Genomic DNA, 23,804 nt, shown 5'->3' with positions numbered 1-23,804 from the left:
CTTGAATTTCGGAGGCTTTCTAATTCTGCATTTTGATAAGCTACAACTCTTTTTTGCATACTCTGGGTGGGTGACAGACTCTTTAACATCGGTTTGCACATTGTTAAAACAAGTTACAATGTTATCGTAGACGATACAAATCACACACCCCAATATGACACGCTTGTCAGTTGAATGATGGAGTTCAACTATTGATATTCCATTCTCAAAATCACGGTAGCATATCGTGTATTAAGAGTGCACATATTGATGGAGTTTGTTTTTTACACAAGTAACATTTCCAGTCTTTCTGTGAGCGCGACCTGATTTTTTGACAGCAGAGTGAATGAGCCAAGAAAAGGAAATCATATGAGCTGAAATGAAAAAAATCTGATTAAAATCGAATGCAAACGTCATTCATCACAGCATTTTAAAACCAGCAAGGCCATAGATGCTCCGTTTACTCAATCATCTCTTAATTAAACGTTCTGCAAAGATTGAAAGCTTTGCACAGATATTAAAAACTCAAGTGCACAAGTCACAAAACATATGAAACTTAGTAGACTAATGAATGATTTCAGCTAGCTGTGGCTAAAAATAGAGCTCCAATTGAGTTACATCTGTTGCTGAGTACCAGAGAAACGGAAAATATTTTACAGCTTAAAGACCTCCTAAATATGTGAAAATCTGTTTTATTGCATTGTAGAAATATCAATATGTTTTAAATGAGGTTTCACCCAGTTCGATCCACGGATCTTGCAAATTGTAATTTGAGCTCCGTGATTAGTGGTCTAATTTTCTCTACTTGTCATCTCATTATTGGAGTCAACACAGCGGTCCAAGTCTTGATGATATTTTGTAGCTCCTCGAGTGCACTATACATTCAATTGAACAAGCGCCCTGCGGTTGTCAATACCCTGTAACGAGAATCCTTCTTGACGGATGCGTTTCTAAAGTATCTCCATAGTACAGTTTTTGCCTCAGGGAAGATACAGAACTTCAAACTCTCTTTCTACTTCAGTGCTCAAGGACTGTTTCTGAATCATTCCCAGTGGTGGCTTTTTTTAAACCATCTAAAAACTTCAAAGAAGCGATCTTGACGAGAGGTCATCTGGCACTTGAGGGAAAGAAGGTCCATATGCGACATTTGTATGTGTGACATTTGAAGCCAGACAATTGTGCAATCGGTTTAGTCTACGTACAACACATAATGGCATGTATCTCTCTTTGAATATAGTCTGACACTGTGGTGCCTGCTACAATTACCCTGTGTACATTATTCTGTGCCAAATGATTCTATGGACTTTAACGAACATCTCTTTTAGAGCTACTACATATTTTGAAACGCATCACAGTTCGATTATGGGTTGCACACTTTTCGATGCATTGGGTCTGTGCCGGCTGTTTGCTGGTCACGACTTGGCTTGTTTGATTGTTTTCAATTGAATTTAATTGATGTATAATCACAGTTTAATAAAAAACACATTAATAAATATGCAATGATCTATAACTGCAATAACTAGAATCATGATTAATTGATTAAAGGGGTCCTATTAAGGTTTTTTTTACGTGTTCATTTTTCTTTTGTGTGTAATGAAAGGCATGAAAAGGCTTTGCAAAGTTCGAAAGCACAGTCCCTCCGGCGGGAGTTTTCTCTATATCAGTGCGCACTGTTGCCGAACTCCCTGAAATGCCTCTATAGATGGTATGCGCATCACCGTCACGCCCATTAAGTGGCAAAAAGATTGAGCGGCAGCATTTGTTTTCAGTGTGAATGCCGCGGAAAACACACAAAACGCATCTAAAATGGGAAAGAGCTTTGCGATTGCCTGTACAACTAGATTTGACAAGAAATATGAGGTATATTTTTACAGACTGCTGAAAGCTACAGAACAGAGAAGCAAATGGATCGCTGCAATTCATAGAAACAACTGGATCCAGGCAGCGAAAGGGGGATTTGCAGTTATCATTTTGTGTCAATATGTTGAATTTAGGGGTAAAATCATACCCTGTTGACATCAATTAAATATTTACCATCTTATTCTGCATAATTGGATGTTTTTAAATGAACACTGACAAAAGCTATTGTACAAGTTTTCAGGCTAGATGATATGATATATATATATATATATATATATATATATATATACACACACATACATATATATATACACATATATACATATACATATAGGTGCTGGTCATAAAATTAGAATATCATCAAAAAGTTGATTTATTTCAAGAAGGTGCAGGTGCAAATCCTGCTGGAAAATGAAGGAAGCATGAAGTGCTCTGGAAATGTCCTGGTAGACGGCTGCGTTGACTCTGGGTTTAATAAAGCACAGTGGACCAAAGTCCTCTTTTCTGATGAGAGCAAGGTCCCAGAGTCTGGAGGAAGAATGGAGAGGCACACAATCCAAGATGCTTGAAGTCCAGTGTGAAGTTTCCACAGTCTGTGTTGGTCATCGGCTGGTGTTGGTCCACTGTGCTGTCCACTCAACGCAGCCGTCTACCAGGACATTTTCAGAGCACTTCATGCTTCCTTCATTTTCCAGCAGGATTTGCACCTGCCCACACTGCCAAAATAACCAAAACCTGGTTCAATGACCATGGTATCACTGTGTAATTACTGTGTGATTTCATGTAATATTCTAATTTTCTGGGATTTTGATTCTGTGGGTTTCATAAGCTGTAAGCCACAATCATCAAAATTATAACAAATAAAGGCGTGAAATATCTCACTTTGCATGTAATGAGTCTATATAATATATTAGTTTCACCTGTTAAGTTGAATTCTTGAAATAAATCAACTTTTTGATGATATTCTAATTTTATGACCAGCACCTGTATGTAGATATATATATATATTACATTGATATAGTAAGTGATCACCTGGATTTAGACCTATATTGTATTTATATAAAGCATTCACAGGCAAATGTGCATTATGTATTTCCCCTTTCCAAATCAGGCACATAAATGTCAGGAAACACGATTCCTGCTGCATGTCAATATCCATGGATCACTGGATCTTTGTTAAGTTGTAACGAACACTATATCGAGTCCAACCTTAAGGTTAAACTGATAATCATTTGTTTTATTCACGTTTTCGCAGTTTCCTCTATTAAATCCAGTCACGCAGCAGCTCTTCTGCCACTCAGTCCGGCTGAGGGAGTGTGTTTCGGCGGGACAGTGACGTCAATGCAAACTCTCTAATGTAGTCTTGAGTTTTCTTCTGAGAAAGGCATACGCAGAATAAAGGGACGGATCCCCTGAGTTAGTAGTGTGTTGAAACTTGGGGTTATGGTAATATACGGGACATTTCCCAAACTCACTCGAAGCACTTGACCAATTACAACACACTGCTCCAGCTGACCAATCAGAGCACAGTGTGATTTTTCAGAAGGAGGGGCTTCATAGAGACAGGAACTAAACAGAGCGTTACTGACAGACTGGGAAGTGAGGAGCCGCAACAATGGAGAATATGGGGAAAATAATGTGTTTTTTGAACATTCAAGTGTGAAAACATTCTAGTAGACCCCAAAACAAAATCAACACTTCGAAAAAGGCCATAATAGGTCCCTTTTAATAATTTTATCTGACACATTTCTACTCGCTCAAACAAATTAGAGAAAAATGTACCCTCAAAGTCAACTGGCGTGCCACCTCAGCTCTGTCCCATCACTGAAACTCTCTGAAACACTTCACTACCTCTCAGACTACTCAGTCACTCTTCTCTCATTTTCCTCTCAGTGCTACATCTATCAACCTCCACTGACGGGATGAGTGATGTTCTGTTCAGTCTGAGCAGGCTGTGTTATGAACAGTGCCATCAGAAATTACTTATGAAAATGTAGTTTGACAAGTTTTACAATGATTATTATTATTATGTATTTGTAATCAAAGGCAACAATTGTTAATGCCTTAACAAGGATAATTCAAGTAATTCAATCATGTTAACTAGCCAATTACAGCATTCATGTGTGTGTGTGTGTGTGTGTTTTGCATGTTTACCCATTAGGTACAAGCAATGGCTCTGTGCTGGTGTACAACTTGACCAGTGGCCTCCTGCACAAAGAGCTAAGTGTCCATTCCTGCGAGGTCAGGTAAGAAACCTTTACTCTGTAATAATACACCTATACACCCATTCATGATGTGACATGAGAATCATACCATACAACAGAACACTGGTGTTCAATCCTATATACAGCCCCTATATGTAAAGACTGTGTAAGACTTTTCAAATTAAAATACACCACTTTTTATGTAACTGACTTAAAGTTATGAAGTCTTGAAAAAAATCAGATGACTAACTTTAAAGACTGCTCTAAGCAATTTATTCAATGGGATCATGGGCTGTGTCCCACTACACTATGCGCTTTCGGTGCATTCGTTTCAGATCCTGATGGATTTTCTCCTTTAGTTTCGTTTAGGCATACGAGCATACAAATCACGCTCGGATCCACACCAAAATAATTGGTTTGAGAGTTTGAGAGTGCAACATACTCTTGAGTGGTTTTACTTGTGGTGAGAAAGCTATCAAGAATCACAATGAGTTTTATTCGCCAAGTGTGCACAAACACAAGGAATTTGTTGTGGTTTCTCAGGAGCTCTGGATGCATGCATGCATACAGACATATAGACATATATGACACGACTAGAAAGAACATTTAAATAAGACTAAGAAAGATAATAGTAATAATAATAAAAATAATCAAAAAACAAAGTGGTATACATCTGAAACAGAAGACTTATGTACAGATTTGTGCATTATGTTCTGTGTATACAGCTGTATAAATGAATGTATAAAATATGTATATGTATTACATAATATCCAATTATTGCCTCTCTCTCAGGTACTGAGGTATGAATTATAGAAACAGGTAGTAGTTGCTGTGTTAATTGTTTTAATGCCTAGATGTTCTAGTGCACATAGCTCTGTAATCCAACCTAATGGACCAACGAACCAAGTTGCATCATAATTCATATTGGGAAATGCATTACCTAAAAATTGGCAATGTCTAATTCTGAGGATGAGCACAATTGTTAAAATGTCATTACTCTGAAAACATGCATTAGGTCCTAAAAGCCTTGTTCAGACTGTCTGTCCAAATCAGATTTTTATGCATATCCTATTGGAATCTGATTATATTTAGCAAGTGTGAACAGCAAAAAATCACATGAAATGAGATTTTTTTCAAATCTGTTTTGAGCTACATTCATATGTGGTTTGAAATCCTATTCAAATCAAATGATGAAAATCCATTTTTTTGTCTGATTTTGCGTAGTTTGTCACTTTCTCACACCATGTAAAACGTAAACATGTCACGTTGTTGGAGGAAACATGCTGAAAGCCGCTGCAGAAACAAGATTGTGTTGCAATACAAAATTGCAACAATAATGGAGACATGTTTTAAAACCGGCGGAGACGACAGCACGGAGTAAAGCCACACACACATCAGCCTCCTACATTTCTGTTGTTTTTGGCGAATGCCTACCAACGGCTCAGAAAAAATCTGTAGCGTTGAGCCCTGCTCATCGACACCAGGCTTCTGGAGAGGATGTTGACTCGTACACAGGAGAGGAGGCTGGAAGGAGCAGAGACTGTGGCTGTTTTACACAAGCATCAACGTCTTGAACTTGATGTCAGCAGCAACCGGTAGCCAGTGCAGAGAGATAAAGAAAGGTGTTACATGAGTCAGTGGAGAGGAGCCAGGGTAATGTAGCCTATCTGTGTGTACATGGATGAAGTATGGACCATGATGGATTTTTAATACAGTGTTCCTATCTCTATCTGGAGCATTGCAGAACCTATGCAGAACGCAGGGTTAGAGCCTCCTGCTGGCATCACTAACACATTTTCACCTATTTTAATTTTCAATAACTACTAGATAGACGGCTATCTAGCGCTAACATGTTTCACATTAGATAGTTGAAAACTTTCAAATGACAATACTGATTTTGGGACAGCCTGAACATTACATTATTTTATGATTTTGCTGTAAATAATTGGCACACATGAAATGTTCTCGCTGAGTCTTGGTGCCATCTTGTGGTGTAAATGACTGGAAAGCACTGAGGTCGGAAGTGGAACATTTCGGCCTGGATATTCCCACCTCACACCTCTCGAATGCGGCATTAGGTTCACTGTAATCTATCAAACAGGTGTGTTGGAGCTAAACTCTGCAGGAAGGTGGTCCTCCAGGAGCAGGATTAGACACTCCTGCCATCTTCATTTTATTTCCAATGGTTTTTCATAGTTTTGATGACTTTACTGTGTGTAAGGAAAACTGTTTCCAGGTCCAAGCCTCTGCTCGTTTCATTTGAGAATATCTCAACAGCCGTTTATGAGCACTATTTATTCATATCACACATTAAAGCTAAACTTTAATGAACTCATGCTGTACAACACAGTCTCCAGGCTCACTGCCTCCCAGACATCAATGTTTTAATTATTCAAGGGTTTAGGATTATGACTTTTTGGTAGTATTACCTCACATTGTAAGTGTATATTAGCACCATTTGTTGTTTTCTTTTGGCATCTGACCCGAAAACGGTGACGCGTCACGTCAGACTTAATATTTATGTATATATATAATTACAGTGAGTGTCTTCACTGTATACATTTTTGTTTCCTGTAAACGTGTTCCCTAAAAATGATGCCGCAGTGTTTCCAACTTGCATTATGATTCACTGAGGATTGTCGAAAACAATCTCAAGAGATGATGAAGCAGCCCTCCATCTAAACTCATAAAATGAAGTTAATCATTCTGTTCGTGTGTTCACTGCAGAGCTCAGACCCCATGACACACCGGCCGCCCTCATTTTTATTAATTATCTCTCTCTTTATTTAAGCAGGCGCCATTTCCCCCTAATAAATTAAGCGAGAGATTTAATCAATTAAGTCGTTAAGCAATTGATTGAAAACAAACACCATCCATTGTCTCTGCATTGTCTCGGCACTTTCTTGTGAAATGGAAGCCTTTCAGAATGTTTGGTTAACTTTTATTAGGGAAGGTTTTAACTGAGGAAGTTTTGTCAACACTGCTCCAATGACAATGAAAATTCTGTTTCAAAAGCGTTGTTTAATGCCTTTCTGTATCCTCTATGCAACGCAATCAAAGGCCCCAGTATACTTTCAAGCATAGTTATGTTTTGCTCTTTGCTAGAGGGCAAAAAAAAAAAAAAGTGGCCAAGTGACAGTATACTGTTTTCAAACATACAGTCCGCGCTGGTGGTCGCAGGGTTTTGATTATGTAAAAATGTCCTGTGCGTTATGCTCTAACAACAAACACACAACAAACATTGGCAGCAGTGGAGCGGTAGAACACACCCACCTATTCACATAATCATCACGGACGAATGGTAGTTCGAATATGCTAGCCAAAGCTTTGGCGAGCTGTTTTGAACTACCGAAACAAACTCCAAATGAGCTTTGTTTTGGCCAGATTATGTTCAAAATAATGTCAGTTTGTTGTTCGATTCCACTTGAAATATATCTGGGCCTCCCCCATATTTTAGGACACCTTGATCCTGCTTTAACATTGTGTTTGATGGGTTAGTTCACCCAAGAATGAAAATTCATTGTCGTCATTTACTCATGTCGTTTCAAACCCAAAAGACTTTCACTTTTCTTTAGAACACAAATGAAGGAAGGAAGGCAAGGCAAGGCAAGGCAAGGCAAGGCAAGGCAAGGCAAGGCGTAACACGAGAATGAATCTCATTGGTTCTTGAGGAAGCTCAAACGTGCTGCATAACACGAGAATGAACCTCATTGGTTCTTGAGGAAGCTCAAACGTGCTGCGTAACACGAGAATGAACCTCATTGGTTCTTGATGAAGCACAAACGTGCTGCGTAACACGAGAATGAACCTCATTGGTTCTTGAGGAAGCTCAAACATGCTGCGTAACACGAGAATGAACCTCATTGGTTCTTGAGGAAGCTCAAACATGCTGCGTAACACGAGAATGAACCTCATTGGTTCTTGAGGAAGCTCAAACGTGCTGCGTAACTCGAGAATGAACCTCATTGGTTCTTGAGGAAGCTCAAACGTGCTGCGTAACACGAGAATGAATCTCATTGGTTCTTGCAGAGGCTCAAACTAATGTCTTCACCTTAAGTGATTCCAAACACACATAACAGAATACTAAAATCTGTATTAAACACTTATATACTCACTTGCAGCAGCTTGTCTGTATCCATCAAAATATTCATCCAAAACATAAATTAAATCAATAATAAATTGTAAATGTGTTTACAGCATTCTGTAACACATTTTCATAGCTGTATATTCTGTAACATACATAATTTATATAGCACTTTACTTTGTGCTACTGTACACCCAAAGTGCTGTACAATCATATCATGGGATCTCTCCTCCACCACCACCAGTGTGCAGCATCTATCTGAATGATGTGACGGCAGCCACAGTACAACAGTGCCCGTACTCTCACCACACACCAGCTACAGGTGGAGAGGAGAGAGAGTGATAGAGCCAATTGAAAGCATGAGGATTATTAAGAGGCCATGATTGATAAAGGCCAATGGTTGAAATTTGACCAGGACAATGTGGTTACATCCCCACTCTTTACAAGAAGTGCCATGGGATTTTTAATGACCACAGAGAGTCAGGACCTCGGTTTAACTTCTCATTTGAAGGACGGTGCTTGTTACAGTATAGTGTCCCCGTCACTATACTGGGGCGTTAGGACCCACACAGACCACAGGGTGAGCACCCCACTCACTAACACCTCTTCCAGCAGCAACCTGGTTTTCCCAGGAGCTCTCTTATCCCAGGTACTGACCAGGCTCAACCCTGCTTAGCTTCAGTGGGCAACCAGTCTTAGGCTACTGGGTGATATGGCTGCACTATTTAAACCCAACATCCCACTCTTGCTTTTCTAATACCTTTATTATCTAAAACTGCTTGAGGGAACCAAAAAATGATTAAAGGACTGACATCAGTCAGAAAGGGGGCAGTGTTGGGGAAGGCTTATCTCGTTCTTTTCACTTATTTGTTGGAGGATGTGTGAGGGATTTCTTCTTGTTCATGGTGAAGTATAGATGTTAAATGTATTTTCACAATTTCACCGCTCTAGTCACGTGGTAATCAATGATCTCCTGCTTTTTTCAATGATGAGTTTGTTGAACCTCAGCTTGATGCATAAAATCCTTCAGATGCATTAATTTATTCATCTGTGGCCAAAAAAATTGTCCTATAGTGAGCAGGATATATAACAATTTAGCGTATGGCTTCTGCAGGGATGCACTGTATTATTATTATGCCTGAATCCTCCTCAGCTCTTCACAGTTTTACAATGTAAATCTGTGGTGAAAAATGGAACTGCAGCGCTCTCTAATTAAGAGCCATTGGGGCAGATCTCAGACTGCCCCGCTTATTTTCACATTACCTTACAAAAACCTCACTCCAGACCAAGACAATATCAGTCCATTTCAGCTACGTCTATATTAATCTGCATCAGATCAGTAACTAGTTGGCATGTCTGTTCTTTGCATCAAATTATTGAAAGTTTGAATGTGAATAGCCTTTATATAGTTCTGTAGTTTTAGTTTTATGTTTGTTCTGGGAATAGAAATTACTTTCTTTTTCTCACCGGAATTCTTCAACAACTTGAAACATTTTAAAACAACATAAGGCAATAAATACTACACTAAGATAGCATTCTATGTGTGCCTATCAATCAACATCAGAGTGCCTCCATCAGGCTCAATAAAAAGGCTGAACCTCTGCCAAAAGTGTGTCTGCATGTGTTGAGTGATTAGAATATAAAGCTTACAAAATGTTAATCATAAACTAGCGCTAAGACCCAGAATCTACCCTACCTAAATTAACGGTCAGGAGCCACTTCCGCTCATCATGCCACACATGCACAAAGTCTAAAACTTTCCCCGGCCCTATGCCCTCAATCCATAGAGGCTCCTCATTACCATATCATTTGCATTTTTTTCAGGAGAAGTGGCCTAATTAATCAAGTGGCCATTTTATGTCTCATTAGTGCTCTCTTCTTGGATCCCCCAGCCAGGACACACCAGCCCACAGAAAGTCCATTATTCTTTCTGCCTTTCCTGAACACAGACTTTCTCTAGACTCTCTTTTTTTTTTTATCAGTCCGTTTCGATTTATAATGAAGGCCTTTCACGTTTTGATTTTTTAAGAGCATAAGTAGGAATTCTGAGGATGCTGTTGTGATACATGTGTTGTAAAAAAAGTGCAGTAAGTAGAAAAAGAGGAAATTCGGAATGCACAGTCAGGGTGTGTTCACACTTGGCATGTTTGGTTGGATTAAAGCGAACCCTGGTGCGATTGCTCTGTTAGTGCGGTTCATTTGAATAAGTGTGAACGCTGCCAACTGAACCCTGGTGCACATCTAACAAGTGGACCAGGATCGCTGAAAAGATGGGTCTCGGTCCACTTCCAAACCAACTCTGGTGTGGTTTGAATGAAATATAAACTCAACACAGACCAAAGACATGTAAAAAATGAAAAACCCGACATGATGTCACAAGTTGCGACCCTAAAAAGTACAGAATGCTCATGCATACCTGTTTTCTCTCATCATAGTCGCGATGTTGCTCATCACAGTCCCGTACAGCCCATTTGGTACATCAGTTCAGTTCAGTTTGAGTTTGTTTATTTATAGAGCACATTTACACACGGCCACTGGCCGACCAAAGTGCTGTACATACAGTAAATAACATTAATAAAAATTGGTAAAAAAAATAATACTACACAGTTTAGAATGGATCAATCACTGTAAACTAAAAGCAGCAGTAAATAAATACGTTTTGAGGCATGACTTGAACTCAGACAGAGAGGAAGTCGATCTAATATAGAGTGGGAGCTTATTCCACATTGTGGGGCCAGCCACTTCAAAAGCTCGGTCTCCCCTTGATTTTAACCGGGTTTTAGGTATCTGAAGAAGAAGTTTCGCTTCAGATCTAAGACTTCTAGTTGGAGAATAGAGATGGAGTAGGTCAGATAAATAAGAAGGTGCTAAATCATTTAAGGATTTATACACCAGTATTAAAATTTTGTACATGGTCTAAAGCGCAGGGCGCAACTTCACTTAGAGCGTGTCCGAATCCACTTTTGCTAGTTTAACGATGGAAAAAATGGTCATATATCTAAAAAATGGTCTAAAAGGGTTGTCTCTATTCAATGGGTGTGTTTTGGGATATACGTGCGTTAAACCAATCAGAGTCTCATCTCTCATTCCCTTTAAATGCCAGTTGCACTTGCGCCATGGCAGATTCGCTATTTACATGACGGAATTTGATAGTGGAAAGACCAAATACGTCTCCAGAGCGCAAACGGATCTGCTCGTGCGCGAGGTAAAAGTGCGCTGGCAGACCATCTATGGGACAAGCCGGATTCCACCATATCTTTATGTACAATATTTGGCATGTTTGTGTGCTGCTGTGCGTCCCTGTGTGTTTAATAAGCAAAATATATGCGTGTTGTGTAGACGCCTATAGGCGCACATTACTAACGCGCTCTTTAAATAACAAAAAATATATATTGCGCCATTGACTTTAGACCAGGTTTCAGTTGGTCCATGGCTCAGTCTATTTCTGTTGCCTCAAAATAGCAACGCTCCAACAATGCACCAGAACACACCTCGTTTTCAGACCAGCAAAACAAATGGGCAAACAAATGGGTGCAAATGCATTTGCTATTTAAACAACGTGGCGCAGGACGTGAAAATGATAACTGCGTCGGACTGAAACTAGCAAAAAACACTTGCATCGCGCTTGTCGCTGCATTGCGCCGGGTTTAAGATAGGGCCCATAGTCTCTTAAGGAGCTATAACATCTGATATATATTAAAATAAAAGTGATCAAAGTATTTTATTGCCATACTCTTAATTTTTAAGTATTTTTCAAAACTAACCTGCAAACATTTTCTGTTAAGAATTTGTCATTGTATTGATGTCAAGGCCATGAGAACATTAAAGTATTAAGTCACACACAGCAAAAAAAGTTTAAGTCGTCAGGTCACGAGTTGTCACTTATTTCTAATGTGAGCAGATCAGCCAATCGTAATGTCTTGAATGTACAGTAGCAAAAATAGCTCAAATAATTCTAGAGGTCAGAAAGAGGGGGAGTGGAGATTAATACATTTTCTTCTAATGTTTTTCCCTTGATGTCCTTGTTTCTTGCAGAGGAATTGAATGGGTTAGTTTGACTAGTTTTCTGTCCTTCGCCACCTCTGTTCCCAACAACCTTGGACTTGTGAGGAATGAACTGCAGCATGTGGACTTACGCACAGGTAAAGCACACACACTGACACACATTACACACTGGTATTTTATCCTGATTGTACATTGCTCAATCTCCTTAAAGTTGGGTGCATTCTGACTGTCAATGTTCATTGGTATCAGCTGGAATGAATTGTTCTGAAAGTGAATCCAATCATATTATTCCAATGAGTCATTATCATTATAGCTGTGATGTGGATGTCACTGTTTCTTATTGAACTAGTTATTGTTATTGTCCTTTGTGTGAACGGGTCTTAACTCATCCCACATCACATGTGTGGCTTGTTATTATGGCTCGAGTGAGCAATGATTTGGCCATACAGGTGTGAATGACATCTGATCAAAACTCATCAATTTTTATATAATGCCTTCAGATTAAAAACAACAGATTATGTCTAACCTTATAGGCCAAGTACATTTCACACTGTTACTGGCTACATTTTTCCTGTATTTCCTTTATATGCAAGGATGTTTTTGGAAATCTTATTGGGTCATGTGCATGAACGGTGTGTAATGTCAAGTTAAATACAATTTCATAAAAAAAAAACACGTTTCAAGACTCTCACATTGTGTTAAATTACATTGCTCTCTTTTTTTGTTAATTAAGCTTGTGTATCAATATTAGTTTGGTCATGCAGGCATTGCTTGGAAACTCCAGTGAAATAACTTAATGAATATTGATGCACTATAATCAGCTTATTCTCTGGATGATTAGCAGTCTCACACTTCAGTGTATCTGTTTTTCAGGCTATAAACTAGGCCTACTATGCAAATGTCACATTAAAATTTAATTAATTCATTAAAGCTGCAAGCAGCATTGATCGGGACCTCACACGTTGGTGCACATTTGGGGTGCGGATGTGTTTTTGAGCATTCCTATACTTCTCAAAAAGTACTTCCTGTTTCAAAATGCCTGTGAAGAGAGATGTGTTTGAAGTGTGTGAGTGGCGGTAGAAGTGTAATAGAGATAGCTCATTGAAGGTGTGAGGGAATCGGGTCTAGAAGGAAGGTTGAAGAAGGTCTTCTGCCTCTGTAAAGGGAGATGAGGAGATTATTAGCTGTGGATGTGATTAGTCTGAGTTCCCAGATGTGTGAAGTTAAGAACTGACTGCTGATGGTTGTGGATTTGTCTGTGAAAAAATGTGCTAAAACTTTAGCTGTTATAGAGGTGGTGGGAGGTAGTGGAGGGGCTGATAATTCTAGAGATCCACAGAAAAAGAGAGAGGACCCAGACATACACTTTAGATATACAAAGACGGTGCAATCACATTACTATGAATAGGAGAAAGTTCAATGTGCAATATGGCAGAAGAAGTCCCAACTTCTAAATAAAAGAGCCAGTTGCTAGTTGGTAAAGTCATTGCATCACTGCAGCTGCCATTAGAAGCTTCGATTGCCATTGAAATGGTGTTTTGAGATGCGCATTGACTGGTCCAGTCTGAAATATACGTTTTTTTTAATGCTATGAGCATTAGAAACAACATTCATGTCAGATCTTCTTGCTGATTTAAAAAATGTTATTTAAATGTGAGTGTGGCAAGTAGTTGAGATTTCAGGATTCCTACATTCAAATAAATAGGACTTGGATTGGAAATCAATTGGTCTTGGATGCCTGAAATATCTGCCCGGAGGCTTTGCAAATATGGCCGCCGAGAAATTTTGACAGGCTAGCAGGATTGTGTCCTCTGTGGGATGTTAGAGTGTTTTTGTAGAGAGGAATGTGCTGAAAACATGTTGAATATGGACACATACAGTACAGGTCAAAAGTTTGGAAACATTACGTTTTTTTTTATATTTTTGAAAGAAATCTCTAATGCTTATCAAGGCTGCGTTTATTTGATCAGAAACACAGAGAAAAAAAAAAACCAGTAATATTGTGAAATATTACTATACTTAAAATAATAGTTTTCTATTTGAATATACTTTAAAAAATAATTTATTCCTGTGACGCAAAGCTGAATTTTCAGGATCATTACTTCAGTCTATCACATGATCCTTCAGAAATCATTCTAATATTCTGATTTATTATGAGTGTTGGAAACAGTTCTGCTGCCTAATATATTTGATGAATAAAAGGTTAAAAAGAATTGCATTTATTCAAAATAAAAAAAATATTTTCTAATAATATAAATCTTCTTTACTATCACTTTTTATCAATTTAACACATCCTTGCTGAATAAAAGTATTAATTTATTTAAAAAAAATAAAAATAAAAATTACTGATCCCAAATTACTGACCAGTAGTGTATATTGTTGTTACAAAAGATTTCTATTTTTTTTAAATTTGCTTTTTTTAAAAACTTTTTATTCATCAAAGTATCCTAAACAAGTATCACAGGTTATAAAAAATTATTAAGCAGCAGAACTGTTTCCAACTTTGATAATGAATCATCATATTAGAATGATTTCTAAAGGATCATGTGATAGACTGGAGTAATGATCCTGAAAATTCAGCTTTGCATCACAGAAATAAATGATAATTTGAAGTATAATAAATTGAAAACCAATTCTTTTAAATTGTAATAATATATCACAATATTACTTATTTTTTTCTGTATTTTTGATCAAATAAATGCAGGCTTGATGAGCAGAAGAAACTTCTTTCAAAAACATTTCAAATAGTAATGTTTCCAAACTTTTGACCTGTACTGTAGATTATTACAAAAATGTAGGAAGCAGAAAAAGAAAATAGATACTTGAGTGCCTTGTCTGTCTTTGCTTTGTGGACTCATGCAGGTTTTACTCGAGTAGGTCTTGACACAAGGAAGGCTGACACTGACACGGATTTCAATTAAATATATGGCTCATCAAAGCTTGTGTTAATACAGCTGTTCACGCCTTTATAATTAGCAAACCAAAAGGCAATAGCACACGAATTACTTTAATCGAAACTACTGCCTGCGGGACAGTTCGGCACTTAAGTGCAATAGATATAACAAGCAATAACAATAACGGTAACACTTTACTTAAAGCCTTTATGTATAATGCATTATAAAAGTATTGATGCTTTGGAATGCACCTTTATAATGCATTGTATGGTCTAAATAATTGTAACCAGAATTATAATACATTATATAATGCACCTTTAGAAAGTATAATGCATACATTTTTTTAAAAAAATTCAGATGTAACAAGGCATCTGTGAATATTATAATGCATTTTAACTTTAGTTACAATTATTTATGAAAAGATAGAATGCATTATATAACTTACATTATGAATATCTTTATAGTGCATTATACATAAAGGCTTTAAGTAAAGTGTTACCAAAAAAAACAAATAGCTGCTTCTTGCTGACAGACATTATTATAACAAACAAATAAAAAATAAAAAATAGGAAAAAGCAATAAACAGTAAAACAAATAAATGCTCTCTAGCAGTAAATATTCAGGCTATTAAGCAAACACTTATGTGGAACTGCCGTCTCCTCTTAATCGCTTTTCCTAGAATTGTTTAAGCATAAACAAACGTTTGAAAATAAATATAAAGTTTTTAAGTATTCTGGTATGGTTTGATAAACTCTATATCAAATACAAATATCTGAAGGGCTGTTTAAATACTCTTTGGGCTCTATTTTAACGATCTAAGCGCATGGTCTAAAGCACACGGCGCAAGTTCACTTAGGGCAAGTCCGAATCCACTTTTGCTAGTTTAACGATGGGAAAAATGGTCGGCGCTCCCGGCGCATGGTCTAAAAGGGTTGTCCCCTGTCCCTAGTAATGAGTGTGTTTTGGGATTTAAGTGCGTTAAACCAATCAGAGTCTCATCTCTCATTCCCTTTAAATGCCAGTTGCGCTCGCGCCATGGCAGATTCGCTATTTACATGACGGAATTTGATAGTGGAAAGACCGAAGCCGTCTCCAGAGCGCAAACGGATCTGCTCGTGCGCATGTTTGTGTGCTGCTGTGCGTCCCTGTGTGTTTAATAAGCAAAATGTACGCGCGTTGTGGACCCGCCTATAGGCGCACATTACTAACGCGCTCTTTAAATAACAAAAAATAAATATTGCGCCATTGACTTTAAACCAAGTTTCAGTTGGTCAATGGCTCAGTCTGTTTCTGTTGCCTCAAAATAGCAACGCGCCAACAATGCGCTAGAACACACCTCGTTTTCAGACCAGCACGCCCATGGGCGCACAAGTGCCCATGATAACAATACCATGCATGTCATTACTGCGATATATCATATTACAGGAGACCAGCACATGTCTACCGAGTTGAAGTGGTTTATATTCATTCTGTTTTATGTTTACAGAACTTTACTTGTTTACTACAGCTTGCTTGTGACAGCCTGATAGAGTGTTTTCTGGGTCATCTGTGTATGCATGCAAATCCTGACATGGCCTTTTCATCAGTGTTTTGTTGTTGTTGATGTTGTTAACTCTCCTCCACAGTCTGCACTCTTTTGGTTGATTAGCTCCCTGTCTTCATTAGAACAGGACCTTAATTAGGCCACTCTTTCCATACAAACTTTGTCTCTGTGAATATCACACACTTGCACACACTTACACAATCCTTCACACACTAGCTAAACACTTGACAATCTGGAGAGCAAATCAGGGCTCTGCAAACTCTCAGATCATTGAGTCGAGAGAGTAGGAGATTGCTGAATATAAAGGTCAATCACAGCAACCCACAAAAACGTTTTTAAAGGTACTGAATGTTAACTAAAAAAGCTACTTTTTAGATATTTTGTATGAAATAAACCATATGTTGTAGATAATCTACAAGAATCTAGAAATATAGTGAAATTAAATTACTTTTATATCGTACTGTGTTTTATTTATAGAGCATAAAAAGCATGTCGTACATTTATATATATTTAGCATTGAAAGGTTGCTTACCTGGATATATTGCATGATATTTCAGTCGATTTTACACATTTTAGTCTGTCAATACTTCAACTAGTAAAATGTGTACAAGGTTATATAACAATAACACGTTAACTAATGTAAGTAAGAATAGGCCTAAATGACTTACGATGATATCCTCCTCTGGATCAAGCCACACAGCACATCCTCCAAACTCGATGAAAAGCGTTTACAGGTTTGCGTGCCTCACGTGGACGATTACCGTGTGATTAGCTTATGCTGCGCTTGGGTGTGTTCACATTCAAAATAATGAGCTCAGACGCTGAAGATTGTTGGTTTCATATGTATTACATAAACAGAGAAAATATGTTTTCCATATGAATTACTTCATTTAAAAGTAGACACTTCAAACTTTCTAAAGGCATATCTCTCATGTCTGTGTGCAAGTATTCGCTGAATTTCAGGAACATTTTCGGACGCATTTCAGAAAAAAAGTTCACAGAGACGGCAGAAAGCACACCCTGTTTAATTTCTTTATTTTACAAAAGCACAACGTTTTGTTGTTATTGTGAGTGTACTCAAAAGTAAACCCTTTACAATTTCGAATGATGTATTGTAAATGGAGTATTTTAAGTCGATTTAGCTGCTATATGTGGAAAAAATCCACCAAAATGCGCCGGCACGTTCGTCGACCCCAGGGGGTTACTTAAATCAAATAACTTTCATTGTAACTCAACCACAGACACAAGTTAAACACTGAGTGAAAGTCTTGGATGCAGTTCCAAGCAACATAACAGTTTGTGACTGTGACAGACCGTATAAACAGTATACTGTACTGTACATATGTCAATTATAGCACCCACATAAAAATCCACAATATACTGATGGTACTCAAACAGAATAAGCTTTTTACCTCCTATTATTTCTGTGGTAAATTAATTTGCTATGGTGCTATTACCATTGTAGTGGACCGCAGCCAGAGAGGATGGCACATTTTGAATTTCCATTTCCACACAACGGTGTGGAAAGGTTTCAATATAATGGGATTGGAGTTTCGTGGACAACACAAACAAATGCTTTTGCCTTCAGATAAAGCGACATCTCTCAATCACAGATCGACCCCCTCAATCACAGGACCTGCTTTTCCCCCCAATTCTAATGATCATCAATTCCTTAGGAAAAACTCCCAGGAAAAACTGGTTTTACCATAAAGCTGAAGCCACAAAGAAAGGACAGATCTTCACAATTCTTCAAAGTTCAACATTACGCAATCATGTTTTGAGATGTTTTCAGCACAATGCCTAGGTTAATCCACAATTGGTTTGAAAAGTGTGCTATGCATTGGTAAAACTTTGATGCTGTTCTAGCTGTGAACTGTGATCATATGTACAGCTGGCTAATCAGAGGTCTGTAAGGTGTTTATTGAGTTTGAACTTGTTTTGAGGATGGCACTATTGGCATCTTGCTGCGCTGCTCTCAGACGAGAGCGTGTCTTTAGATAGCATCATGTTTGCTGAGAGTCACAAAAGAAAAAGTGTGTGTAATGGACTTATACGGATTTATATGGACATGGTTTGTGCGTGTTTTATATAAATTACTTACCTCGGGCATGTGGTCGCTCATTTAGAATATGAATTCATTAACATTAGAACGAAGTTAAATACAAATTCATGTGCGTACGCACGTGTTGTGAATTAGGCGGAAAGGTTTCGTGAGAAGTTCAAATGTGCGTATAAATACGAATAATGTACACAATTAATGAATGAGACCCATTGCTCTTAGGTACATCAGCCGTACAACTCAGCACAACACCTTACAGGTCTGCTGTTACTAGAGTTGTGAATGTCTTGCAGCAGTGAATGTATGCAAAAATAACATAATCTATTTTCCCACACTTGCTCTTCAATGTGTTATAGGTTGCCAGTTTTATTTTTTTTGGCAGTGCAATTTTGTGCTGAAAAAGGACATGCATGATTTATTAACCATCTTTCTTTAAATGTTGCTTTATAACACTCCTCCAAACAATCAGGTCCATGTGAAGTATTTGGAGAAAAATGAGCAGTTAGAAAGACAATGAAGCAATAAGTAATTTAAGGCAGTGTGTGGACACGGACATATATCCACTTGACAACTTCAACTAATGGACACTTTGTTCCCAAGGTTCTTTGCGTTTGCAAAAGAGTCTCTTTCAAACGGTCAGATCTGCACAAGGTTCACACACATACAATTCAGGGGCTCTCGGTGTGTCTCTGATTTACCAGACATAATTTATATCATTGGTAGAAGTGCCAAATCCTGAACTTAGTCTGACTGAAGTGTAATAAATAAGTTGTCTGCTCGTGCAACTGGTGATTGTTTCGTTTTTTTTAATTCTGCTGTGTGTTGATTATTGAGGGGATAGTGTGAATGATGAACAAGTGAGAGATTTCAGACACCAGCTGACACAAAAATGGCTCAGTTTTACGTTAGTTTTAAGAAAAACTCTTTCCTGCATTTGTTTGCAGATACTGTACCACTTGGTTTGATATTTTGTTTTATAATTTGATGACATTCAGACATTTTTAAGTGTCCAAATAGTTTCACTGTCAGAATAATTAGGCTGTGTGTCCACCAAAGCATTTTTCCCCCAGAGGCCAGCATCATTTTTATTTATTTTTCAATAGGAGCGCCATGTATTTACCAAAGCCAGAAGCGTGACGAGGTGCTGCACACTTGGTGTTTTCTTTTCTTTTTGTTTTTCTTTTTGCTGGTCAATGAGAGATGAAAAATTTAATATAAAATTAATATAAAAATAATGCTTGGAAGAAGGTTTCGTTAGCCATGGGTTTACCAGGAAAGCAGTCAAACACGGCACTTCCCAGCTGGCCATTTTCAGAAGCGCGCCTCAGCTAAAACCACTTTGCTGGACACACGGCCTAAATCTACCATACAAAGCAGTCCCATAATTTGTATGTTTCGTTTTATATTTAAGAGAACATTCATTTATTTATTTATTGTTTGTTTGAGTAATGAATATTTTGTGCTTTCTCTCTCAGGGCGGTGCTTTGCATTTCGAGGTGAGCGTGGGAATGATGAACCAGCCATTGAAATGATTAAAGTGTCACATCTGAAGTAAGTAACATAAATTATTTTCACTCTGGCGCAAACACCTCAGCGAGCACTTAAACACCTTTCCCTCATCAGTGGTGTCAAATACGGACATGCACAAACTACTCTCTGTAATTATTTGGTATTATCTGGACGGTGTCTTGGGGTGCACGTTCACCATCTCTGTCTGCTTCCACTCTCACATCGCAGTACTTCAGCATGGGGACGTCCTGAGTGATGTCTCATTCCTTAACCTTGCAGTAGAGGGGATTTTATTTATTGTTTGCCTTTATCTCCTTTATCACTTTCCAAACTGCAGTTTGAAACCGTTCAGTCAAGCATGAGCAAGTCAGTGTCTGCTGGTTATCAGCCAACCCTAAAGACACCTTTTCACTCTTTACAACAAATGACAGACAATATTGATTTCCATTGGAGAGTCTCACAGTGACTTGTGTAGCTCTGTGAATGTGAATGTGAATTTTTAGATCCATTTTGAGCTTCAAGGTGAAATATTTACACCGTATTGCAACCCTTACAAATGGGTGTGATGCGTTCCATTCAAATCAAGACTATGCGCACAAGGTGAAAATTATCTATAATATTTTTTTCTTAAACCCTAAAATCCTGCTAGAGTGGATGTTTATGAACAAAGAAGTCCAAAACAATTTACATTGTTTAGCATTGTGTAGTAGTGGTTCCTAATATTGATAATTAATTGGCTGGGAACCACTGGTCTAGTGTAGAGCAACACATTACATAAAACGTTTAATTAAAATAATTAAATGCACAGCTAGCCGTGGATTATCCCGCTTATACTTTGACTGGAAATGACCGTCGGGTATTTTTGCTATGAATCATTATATCTAGCATTCAGATAAAGTAGTTAAGATTACTTTTTTTGTTTTTTTAAGAGAGTTTGTGCGTGTGTATTACCTGCGTTTGTCTCATGTCTCTGAATTGCAAATATTTTCAGCAACGATGGAATAATGTACTAAAAAGTGAAGCTGTGAGTGTAATTACTTTAAAATCACCAATGTTACTCACTTGTTGCTGAGAAATGTAATGTAGCAAAACAGTAGCGAAGCTATTTACCCAGCACAGAACGGTGAATAAATTGACTACTAATGGTGCATATGTAATGGTGCAGAAAGGCTTTGTTGGTTAGTCAGTCATCTATCCATTTTATTAACCTATGTAGACAGCCATGGACAATGTGGACAAATGGACAGTCCATCACAGAGCTAACACAGCCATACGTTCACACTAACACAAACACACATTCACAGCAAAAAGCTTTGTAGATTTGTACCTACATTCAGACATGTTAAAGTTCCCCTATTATGCTATTTTAAAGTGTCCTAATGTTGTTTTGGAGTCTCCTGCAACAGGTTTGCATGCATCAAAGGTCAAAAAACTGTTTAATTTCCTCATAATATACATTTTCACATCATCACATTTTTCAATGATTCTCAAACGACTCGTCAAATCGATCAATCTCTCTAAATCCCTCCTTTCCGCGATATACTCTGCTCTGATTGGCCAGACAGCTCAGTCTGTTGTGATTGCGTGTCCTGAGGCTTCCTACACCTTAAACTAAACACAGTAACAAACAATGACGTCGATTTTACCATATCAATGCGAGCGCGAGTCCGATGATAAAACACTGGAAGAACTAGTTATTCAACCCGAACCTCCATCGCAAGGACGACTCGAGCAGGACTCAGTGTTTCTCAGTGATACGCTACTCAGTTTGAGGGACATTATGAGATGTTGCAACTGTAATTCCTCACCATCAGCATTAACAAGTGCATGTGCATCAAACAAACCGATTATTTTACTTGTGCTAATTTATTTACAGAGTATTTTTGTAATATATTGCGGTGAACACATGGAAACTGTATCAATAACAGTGCATGTATGCAATGTATACATTAGCCGAGCTCTAGCGTGAATGACTGATGTAACATAAAAACGTTTGTAAAACAAATCTTGCTCCATGCTTAATCTTTCCTCAAAGTAGTGAGAATGACAGACGATCTGCATTAATAGACACAGTTTTAGGTAATAGTGGCCCACAACTGATTAGCAGAAGTATTTCAGTAAGACAGTGATAACGTGAGTTAGCCAGTTAGCAGGAGATCTACACAATATAAAACTCAAAACTAAGTATTTTGAACACCATCTTTCAAGAGCAAGCGGTTTGTGAATCCTGCATTGAACTCTGAGATTTCAGCAGTCGTCAGTGAAATAAAGGGAACACAGCAAAAGTTTAGGATTATACTGCTGTGATATCATGGTAAAGATGAACTTTAACCACTGATTCATCACATGCTCGTCCTTGGGCAGTGAATAAAAACGGCTTTACCTTCACATTGTCGAGCACAGCGTCTTCTCGACATGATGCTCTCCAGTATCCACAGGAATCAGCTGCTGGTTTGAGGTTCAAGTTTTCCCTGGTGTCTGTGCGTGCAATAAGTGGGCGGGCAATATGCTAATGTTTCGTCTTGACGTCACAACGAAACGGCTAATGACTCGTTTGGAAAACAATTAATTTCATTGACTCAGAGTCGACTCTTACTTTTGAAAGACGATAACTTTATATACGCTGCACTTTCAGATTTAAAACTTTGCAGGATGTTTTCATTCACTTGCCATGTTATGTTATGCTATGTTACACACTACATGAAAGGTCATTTTCAAAAATCCATAATAGGGGCTGACTTTAGTTAACTTAAGACCTTCTTGATGTGAGACAACAGCTCTACCCAGTGAGCCTCTGTCCCGGCCGGTCAGTCAGTTAATCGATGCTAACTTTAATGAAGCCAGATTGTGAAACGGTCTACAGTAGAATTCCAGAGAGTTTGATATGCTTACTTTTAATGTAGGATACTCTTTTTTTTCTGAAATGTCAGGTATAGTCCAGAGGACGAAGTAAACGTATGTGTACATGGTCTTGTTTAGGCAGTACCTGGTGGTGGTGTTCAGAGATAAGCCTCTGGAGCTCTGGGATGTCCGCACAGGAACACTGCTGCGCGAGATGGCCAAGAACTTCCCTACTGTCACTGCCCTGGTACTGTATCAAACTCACACTGCTGTTCTGCTTATTGCTCAAATAGTTGCTTATTGTTTTGAACTTCTATGTATCAGTCCGTCTACATTACTGTTTAGCTTTTTAAGTATGCACTGCAGTTTTATTACAAGTTTTTGAACTGAGAGACTCTGAATCTTTCTCTACAAAGAGACTGGCTTTATCACCACACAAACCCATTGAAGGGCGAAGTCGCTGTGAGGTTTTGACTGCAAGGCCAGTAAACATTGTAATGGCGCCGCTAGCGATGACTCTCAAATAACCCCAACAATAACCTTAGTAATAAATGCAGTCTCTCTCCCGGCAACCTGTCTGCCAGCTCATTTGCATCTTGATTACTTCCTAGGGGGAAAATCTGTGCCGGCGACTTCTAGCGATCAGAAATTACAGAGTTTGAAGTGCTTTTAAAGCACAGTTATATCTAGGTAGCATCTGGCAGACATAGGAAAATTGGGGAATGTTTGATGCGTTACGCCCCATAGAATCCAAAGAGACCAGTTTCATGATTCTAAGCAAAAGGTTTTTTGAAATTATAAGAAAATAGACATTTACAGACATAAC

At 38.2% G+C, this 23,804-nt stretch overlaps 1 protein-coding gene across 1 annotated transcript in view; it reads left to right on the top strand.

Annotated features, from left to right (window-relative positions):
- Positions 1 to 23,804, top strand: part of wdr11 (WD repeat domain 11) — a 99,831-nt gene that overhangs the window by 44,895 nt on the left and 31,132 nt on the right. Inside the window, exons 11-14 of the mRNA XM_084391441.1 lie at positions 4,001 to 4,085; positions 12,163 to 12,269; positions 20,104 to 20,179; positions 23,117 to 23,225. Coding sequence (XP_084247567.1) covers positions 4,001 to 4,085; positions 12,163 to 12,269; positions 20,104 to 20,179; positions 23,117 to 23,225 — 377 coding nt within the window. The remainder of the gene's footprint in view (positions 1 to 4,000; positions 4,086 to 12,162; positions 12,270 to 20,103; positions 20,180 to 23,116; positions 23,226 to 23,804) is intronic.

The sequence above is a fragment of the Rutilus rutilus genome (assembly GCF_951802725.1).
Source record: "Rutilus rutilus genome assembly, chromosome: 20".
NCBI classification, from domain to species: Eukaryota; Metazoa; Chordata; class Actinopteri; order Cypriniformes; family Leuciscidae; genus Rutilus; species Rutilus rutilus.
This window is presented reverse-complemented; position numbering and strand designations above follow the sequence as displayed.